The sequence below is a fragment of the Sinocyclocheilus rhinocerous genome, unplaced genomic scaffold, assembly GCF_001515625.1.
Source record: "Sinocyclocheilus rhinocerous isolate Xijiao unplaced genomic scaffold, SAMN03320098_v1.1 scaffold110, whole genome shotgun sequence".
In the NCBI taxonomy this organism is placed as follows: Eukaryota; Metazoa; Chordata; class Actinopteri; order Cypriniformes; family Cyprinidae; genus Sinocyclocheilus; species Sinocyclocheilus rhinocerous.
In genome coordinates, this window is record NW_015639867.1 from 602,285 (window position 1) to 611,187 (window position 8,903).

The 8,903-nt window shown below is 35.6% G+C and overlaps 1 protein-coding gene across 3 annotated transcripts in view; it reads left to right on the forward strand.

Annotated features, from left to right (window-relative positions):
- Window positions 1-8,903, forward strand: part of LOC107752223 (glycine receptor subunit alpha-3-like) — a 53,599-nt gene that overhangs the window by 40,029 nt on the left and 4,667 nt on the right. For 2 of the 3 annotated variants that reach the window (XM_016568138.1, XM_016568137.1), the window contains 2 exons: window positions 6,546-6,760; window positions 7,215-7,367. In XM_016568138.1, the coding sequence (XP_016423624.1) occupies window positions 6,546-6,760; window positions 7,215-7,367 (368 nt within the window). The remainder of the gene's footprint in view (window positions 1-6,545; window positions 6,761-7,214; window positions 7,368-8,903) is intronic. The other variant, XM_016568139.1, reaches the window with a different exon arrangement.

An 8,903-nucleotide genomic window follows, 5' to 3' on the forward strand; every position in this document is an offset into this window, starting at 1 on the left:
CTTTGGTTACATTTCATTCTCTCTTTTTTCATCTCTCCCTCTTTGGCAGTTACTGTTCAATTCTTTGTTGATCTTTCTTAATACACCTGCAATAAAGGCCAAAGGTCCAAGCCTGCAAACAAACACTGTAGCACAGCAACCTTTTAATAAGGCTTCTGGAGAAGAAACCTTGGTAAACTGTTGTGTTTATTGCTGCTCTATCAAACTTTTCAATCAGAGCAGACCAAATAACTAATGTAATCAGGGCTGACAAAATAGTTGATTGTCTCTCAAGTACAGTGGCTCTGTCTCTGTCTTCAATAGTGTCCCACGATATTTTTCATCAGGGTTGTAGCACCTATTTCAGGCCCCCTTTCTGAGTGAGTATTCCTTGGTGGAGAGAGCATAAGAGTAAGGATCCCTCGAGACAAAAAGCCACTCTAGTGAATACAGACTAAGAATACATTACTGTACTAATACTACAATTTATGCACTAATAAAACGGTAGTTCACTACAGTATGATGCAAATAATTCAGTGTAGTACATTTGCATTTTATGAGATTACAACTGTAATAGGATGCTGGCTCAGTATGGTTTGTACTGTGAAGCTGAATAGTTCAATTTGATTGTTTGAATGCATTTTAGAGGTATTCATTCACACTGTCCAGTATACAATATGTCGATCTCTTAGCATATTGGCCACAGGCATCTCTGCTTGATTGAAAACCACCATACCTCTGTTACATTTATATAGTAAGGAATCAATAATTCAATACTCAACATCTTTCAATTCACTGACAGACCACAGATTTGTCAGTCTGTCACATTATGAAAATATACTACACTGTTTTATATGCTGGTGTTACACATTGCAAAATAAGTCTGGGATCTGTCAGATAAGCAAGTAGAATAATGTTCAAACGATCTTGATAATGATCTTATTACTCATACAACCAGACCTCGATGACCTTTTTTTATTACCTTGGTTTTTATACCAAAGGGTACAGGGGCACAATAGATGTTAAAAATCACATTATCCTTTAAACACCACAATGACATTTTACTTTCACCATCGGTTCATTAACACTTCTTTAAATGTGATCTCCCCTCTCTAGTGTGACAGGATGGACACAGGGCCTTCTGCATGATTGCTCACACATTTCCTCCTCTGCCACACAAGACTTCCTGCTCTGTCATGTAGTTCTGCACACTCATACATTTGCTCAAAGCTCCCGCATCTTCTGTCAGTTGAGTCATGATGGATGTGAAATAACCACATGGCACAGCTTTAGTGATGTCACAGCGGGTTTTCATCCCTGAGCTACTGCAGAACAAGCCTGTCAGTGAAAAGATGGAGGATCCTTTGGGTTTCCTAAGTATGTAAATTAAGCAGTGCACTAAAAATTAATCTCTGCCAAGCTTCAAAAATAATTTGTTTGTTTGTTTGTTTTGTTTTGTTTTGGCAGGTACAAGTTTCCACAAAAAAAAACATTAAGCAGCACATTTAATAATACAAGAAATGTCACTTGTGCAGCAAATCAGCATATTAGAATGATTTCTGAAGGATCATGTGAAATATATTGTAAAACATATTGTGAAATATATTTTTAGATATATACGTTTTTCCTGAGTTTTTGAGCCAATAAATAAAATAAAATATATAAATAAATTCCACTCCATAATTTTATAAATATTAAAAACAAAAATAACTATTTGCCAACAATTTATTTGCTCAAACAGTCAATTATGATGCTAACAATGCCAAGAGCGTGGGTTTGATTCCCAGAGAATCAACTAATGAATGCGCTGGATGTCATGCAAGTCACTTTTGATAAAAGCACCTGGCAAATGTAAATGTAGCTAAACATTGTGAAACTCATTGACAGCTATAATGTGGGTTCTTGCACACACTTTTGGTGGAAAATTATGGCATATGACTGCAACATATCTAACTGATTTTTCTAACACTATTTCAAATCATTCACACAATTTAGCAAAACCTCATATATGTTAGCCAGCTTGATTAGGATATATGTAAATCAACAAGCAACAACATTCAATATATGACAGACATTCATATGTTTAAGACATAAAAACACATCTATGATTAATGAACAATCTCTCTCACTACAGAAAAAAAAGATTACCACTGTAAAACCAAATTGAGCTTGTTATTATGACTACTGCTTATAATATATATATATACAGTCAAGTGAATAATCGCGATTAATCACATCCAAAATAAAAGTTTTTGTTTACATAATATGTGTGTACTGTGTATATTTATTATGTATATATAAATACACACTCATACAGTATATATTTTGAAAATATTTACATGTATTTCAATGTATATATTTATATGTATATAATTTATATTATATATAAATATATTTAATATATAAACAACATTCGTCTTAAATATATACGTGCATGTGTGTGAATTTATATATACATAAATATACACAGTACACACACATATATTATGTAAACAAAAACCTTTGTTTTGGATGTGATTAATCGCAATTAATCGTTTGACAGCACTAACATATATATATATATATATATATATATATATATTAGTGCTGTCAAAATTAGCGTGTTACCACAGGCGATTAATTTTTCCAGATTAATGGCGTTAAAAATATTTAACGCAATTAACGCAGGTGTGGAGCTAGGGTTGGCCACCCCTCGCACAACTGCTGCTTCTGTCTCTTTTCTTGGCAAAAATTGCATTAATTTAGATGCAGAACATCTTTACAACCACTTCAAACCGGAGACTTTTTAGACGTGCACTTCAACTTCATCTCAGTGCCAGGCGCTAGTCAAACAAGTGCAGAAACGGTACAGGTGACGAGGAGCTCCATTAGAACATCAGTGCAATGCGGTCAGATGAGATGTTGTCAGGCCATATGTCAGTCAAAACTAATTTTACTGCCCTGTCAGCCATTATACTGTTCTCGTAGCGAATGCTCTTCAATTGCACGCACAGATACGGTGGCACGCGCTGTAGCCTATATCATTTCATATCAAAACACAAATTAAAATACGAGCGTGCGTGTCAGATCCAAGTCACGTTCAGTAGCGGCAGCTCTTAAAGTAATAGCAGCCAAATAACCTAATAACCCAGCTGCTGTGATGTCTCTTCATCAAAGAACAAAAGAAAAAAGATGAAATCAATAACGTTTGTAGCTTTAAGAATTGATCTATATTTAATTTAGAATTTAGTGTTTGATAGCTTTATTACATTTCTGTATATTTCTTCCTTGCTAAAGGGCACAGGTAAATATGACATTTATTATAATGGGTTTGTGTAAAGATTGTTTTAAGTTCACTTAAATTAGAAGTTTTAAAGTCTTATAAATGTTAAGATTGATAGCTCCCAATTATAATGTAACGTTAGTATATTCAATCGCGGTTAATTTCAGAAAATAATTTGAGATTAATTAGTTAATTGTTTTAATCGATTGACAGCACTAATATATATAAATCGGCTCAGAAACTGAGGAGGTAAATTATATCCATTAGTCTACATGAGTCTACATTCCACTGCAATATCCCAGGATGGTTTATTCTGCTGTGTTGTTTCCTGGGCCTGCAGCACATCCCACTTCTGTCCTGTGAATGCTAGGTGCTGTCAGACTCCATAACACAGACTGTCTCCTGTTTTTTGTTCTTTTCCCTTTCCTCTTCCTCCTGTTGTTGTTTTTCTCACCTCTCTCACTTAGTCTCTCAGGGGTTTTATTCTCAGGTCACCTCAACTACAGTGTTGACAGCTCCAACCATCCAAACTCCCAAGGAGACTAGAAGTGTGTGTTTGTGTTAGTGTGTGTGTTTGAGAGTGAGAAGGTTACATTCCAGAGGGAACATTTCTGTGTCAAACACACTCTTACACAACTCCTTAAGAACTACTTGTTTAGGCACATATTAAATATTGCATGTATATGTAGTTTTAAGCAAACATTATGTGGCTCTAAATAAACTAACATTTATAGGCTTAGATATTTCATTCATTTATTGAGTTTAAGTGTATTTTCCCCCAAGTGTACTCCAGCTAGAGAGCAGGGCAGTGTGGAATATTACCAAGCAAAAATCTCCCAGGGACTTTGGAACAAAAGAGACAGAAATAATGAAAGCCGTCTCCCTGCTTTTCAGGAAAGACAAGCCTTGCAGAAATTTGTTTTAAGACAGGAAAAGGCTCAGTAGCAGAGAACAAAAAAGACAGACTGCAGCTGAAAGCTCTCAGACCTTTTAAGTAGGTGCTCTCTACCTAACGTAACCGTCTGTAAGGCCTCTTCACCAACCACACATTAAATAAATATCTACTTTTAAATGAGCACACTTTCTGTTGGAGACATTATGGTTTTGCAATGTCTGACCAATGCCATCCTTATTTACACATTATTACTAAAACAGGTATTTGTGATATTTGACCTACATTTGAGTAACATTGTAATGTAACAAATAGGAAATTAATTGTTTTTATTCATGTCTAAAATATTAACATCACAGAAATACTTATGGCAACAAAACTAACTTTTATGGATTAAATCAGGTAGAGAAAGCTTTTAAGGTAACAGTTGCAGGATACCACTTGTTGTTAATTTCTCCAAAAGGCCTTTATATTAAATAGCCTAAAATTTGAAAATGTTTAAAATTTATAATTTGAGATATTGAGATATACTTAACATATATACCGTTCAAATATTTTTTTAAACAAGGATGCCAGTAAAGACGTAATGTTACAAAATATTTCAAATAAACATTGAAATTAATTGGTTTTATTCATGTCTAAAATATTAACATCACTGAATCAGCCTAAATACTTATACCAACAAAACTTACTTTTATGGGTTAAATCAAGTAGAAAAAGCTTTTACAGGTGACCTATTATGCTCCTTTTTACAAGATGTAAAATAAGTATCTGATGTCCACACAGTATGTATGTGAAGTCTTAGCTCAAAATACCCAACAAATTTTTTAGCTTACCACTTTTAGGGTATGAGCCAAAATGCATAGTTTTTGTGTATGTCCCTTTAAATGCAAATGAGCTGGTGCTCCCGCCCCGTTTCAGAAGGCGGCAGCGCTTCAAGAGCTCATGCTCTGGCAAAGGGCACTGGCGTTCTTTGCAAATAAACATTCCACTATTAGTACAAGCCTGTTATCTTTACAGAAAACGTACTCATTTTTTAAAGTCAGTCATCTGATTGTACTGTGCATAATAAATTTGCGTTTATGAATTACACAGACGGGGAGCACGACGCAATAAAAATAATGACATAGCTGGTCTCATGGTGCCATCGCTATTACAAGTCCCACTTGTGATTATGAGCTCAGCAAATTCAAGCAGTCGACTTCACATTGCTTTCATATGCAACTTTTAACTACCACATTCCTATTCACGATCATTCTGGTGAAGGCAGCATAAGTGAAAACAGGCGACAATGGCAGCTTTAGCAATTAGCCTTACAGAGTGCCAAGGAGCTCTTTCAGAAAGGCAACTTAATTTGTCTGGAGCTGACATTCACGCACAAAGCGTTAGTATTGATCCCTAAAAATATAGGGGACTTTACCGATTTTTTTCTGGGACACTTCCTTTGAAAATGAAATTTAACCACAGTGTCCTCAGCAGCTCAGATGGAGGGAGTCTATGGAGACTCCTATGTTCATTGGTGCAGCCCAACACACAACACTTATAATGCCTTTGCGCTGACATTGTATGTCCAGCAGCTACAGCAAGAAAATAGTAATGGCGGACTGCTGCTTCTCACTCAGGGCTGTGTTTATGCTAATAGAGCAGAGAACATCACAAATGGGTGGGGCTTTTTCCCTAAGATGACGTGTACATAGGGAGAAATCTGGAATCGCTTGTTCTGAGAGACTGTTTATGATTTAGTGGGATTATAAAAAAAAATTAGTAGGTGGATTTTTACCATTATAGGCTGGTTGTTTTCACACACTGCGGCCACACAACTGTATTCAAACACTGTATGAAAGTGATTTTTGCATAATAGGTCCCCTTTAAGGTAACAGTTGCAGGATACCACTTTTTACATTGTTAATTTCAAATAAAAGCTGTTCTTTTTATCTTTCTATTCATAAAATAGTCCTGAAAAAAATTAATCTTGGTTTTCACAAATATATTAAGCAGCACTGTTTTTAACATTGATAACAATAATAATATTGTTTCTTGAGCAGCAAATCAGCACATTACAATGATTTCTGAAGGATCATGTGACACTGGCTGCTGAAGATTCAGCTTTGCCTTTTGCCATCACAGAAATAGATTACATTTTAAAATTTATTCAAACAGAAAACAGTTGTTTTAATTTGTAAACAACAACAACACAATTAAACTTATTTTACTGTATTATTTTTATCAAATAAATGCAGCCTTGGTGAGCATAAGAGACTCATTATGAAAACATTTTTTAAAAATCTTACTGAACTTTTGAACAGTAGTTGTGTATATAATTATAATTTCAGCATACAGCAAAGCATTAAATCAAACGAAATAAAATAAAACTTTTTTATAAAACCCTCTGTCCACTTTTCTTTCTGCTAGGCAAGTTCACATGCATCGAGGTACGTTTTCACCTGGAAAGACAGATGGGCTACTACCTGATCCAGATGTACATTCCCAGCCTGCTCATCGTCATCCTGTCCTGGGTCTCCTTCTGGATCAACATGGATGCCGCTCCTGCCCGTGTTGCCCTGGGAATCACCACAGTGCTCACGATGACAACTCAGAGCTCTGGATCCAGGACATCCTTACCTAAGGTAAGAGTGCATACGGTATTAAAACAAGACCCTTATTCACATTTGTAACAAAGATGCTGCATCGCTGGTCAGTATAATGGTGTAAGTTCTATTAGCACTTCTCTCTATCTTTTTTTCTGCCATTCATTCTCAGTTATCATTTATTAATGCAGCTCAGAGTGAAATGTGCAAAGTGCATCCATGTGTGAAAGCTGGCATGCAGTGTGTATTGCATATTAAAAACTCATAAATGCTACATTGAGTTATGTAACACAATTAAACATTCCAGAAAAAAAGTATTTTTTCACCTGGCAGAGAATTATCTATGATTCATAGCTGTGATAAGGACAATAGTCTGACGGATCCCTATGCTGTTCAATAATAAAACGACTGGGCTGTTGTTATGCAGGCTGGAATGAAAAGGCAAAGGCTAAGTATGTGAGATCGAATGTGTTTGTGTCTTTCTGCCGTGCAGGTGTCTTACGTGAAGGCAATTGATATCTGGATGGCTGTGTGCTTGTTATTTGTCTTTTCTGCCCTGTTGGAGTATGCTGCAGTCAACTTTGTTTCACGGCAACACAAAGAACTCTTACGATTCCGACGGAAAGCCAGGAAGAAGTCTGGCAAGGTATGGACTGAAAAGTTTTGAAGCAAGTGTTTATATGAGTGCTGACGCACGCCGAGTGACGCAAGTAATTGAAGTGCTTTGGGAAAACAACATGACTGCAAGCGTGACTGCTTGTAGGTCTATCCACCTTATTTTTCAACACGGAAGTAAGCCATTTTCTGTCAATGTGCGAGACTTCTTGTTCATTAGCCGCTGTAGGGAAACAACGAGAAGAATAACAAAGTGCAGTATACGGTAAAACGGTTTGCACTACAAACCAGTGTGTTCATAATTAGGATAATACATTAAAATAATGGTAAGACACACCAGTGTGAAATATCAAGCTGCAAAACCAGGTATGTTGTAGAGCTAAAAATAGCTGGAAGCAGGTGACACTGGAAGCAGACACATTAAATTTACAAATGGCCACGCCCACTCTTACGGGAAGAACTTACATTTCAGACACAATAATGTTGTCATTTAATTTCTTTGTTCTTGCTCTGCGAAAGAAAATAATTGCATTTAACGCCACAGTAGGACCGTTGCAACACCAAGTAACACTGTTGTTGTTTGATTCTCTGTTTTGAGCTAATCGATTCAATGAATGATTCAATGACTCACTCAGTCGCTTGTTTCATTCCTGAATGAATCACCGTTTTTGAACGAACCGATTAAATAAATTTTTCAATGATTCACTTATAAAGACAGCCACTTGTCGCCTCCTACTGGGGCAACGATGTAAACTGCAGAAAGAGTCATTGACAAATCCCAAAGAGCCGACAAATGCATATAGACTGATAGATTATCTAGAACGCGCCAACAAAGACTTGTTTGGAATCACATGTATTATTTAGGGTTTAAAGATAAAAATGTCTTTAAAATGTCAGAAACAGACACATTCTTTGTCAAGTTCAATTAATGGCAATAACCACTCACTTCATGACAATTTACTTCATAAGCAGATAATCTGGGACACATTATCATATTATCACATTAACATATTTATTTACATTAAATATTATACAATCCAAACAGGACCACAGCAATCAGGGGCGTAGATTACGCACTTTTTCGGGCAAGGGTGTTCGCATAGAGGTTTTCAAGAGCCGGTGTGAATAAATATAGATTTAAATTCAAAGAGACAGGATAGTCAGTTCATGATCTGATGTTTTATTCGGACCCAAAATAAGGCGAGATGAACATCGCGGAGCGCTAAACACTCAGCCTGCATTGATTTGATCCAGAGTAGGCTACAGCAAAACAGTAAAAGTTTGAAATGTTTTTACTAGGCTATTTAAAATAACTATTTTCTATTTGAATATATTTTAAAATGTAATTTATTGTGATTCCAAAGCTAAATTTTTAGCATCATTACTCCAGTCACATGAACCTTCAGAAATCATTCTGATATTCTGATTTGCTGCTATATATGGTATAGTGTATAATGTTACAAAAGCTTTTTATTTAACATAAATGCTGATGCTGATCCTTCTATTCATCAAATAATCCTGAAAACATTTACTCAACTGTTTTAAATATTGATAATAATAATAATAA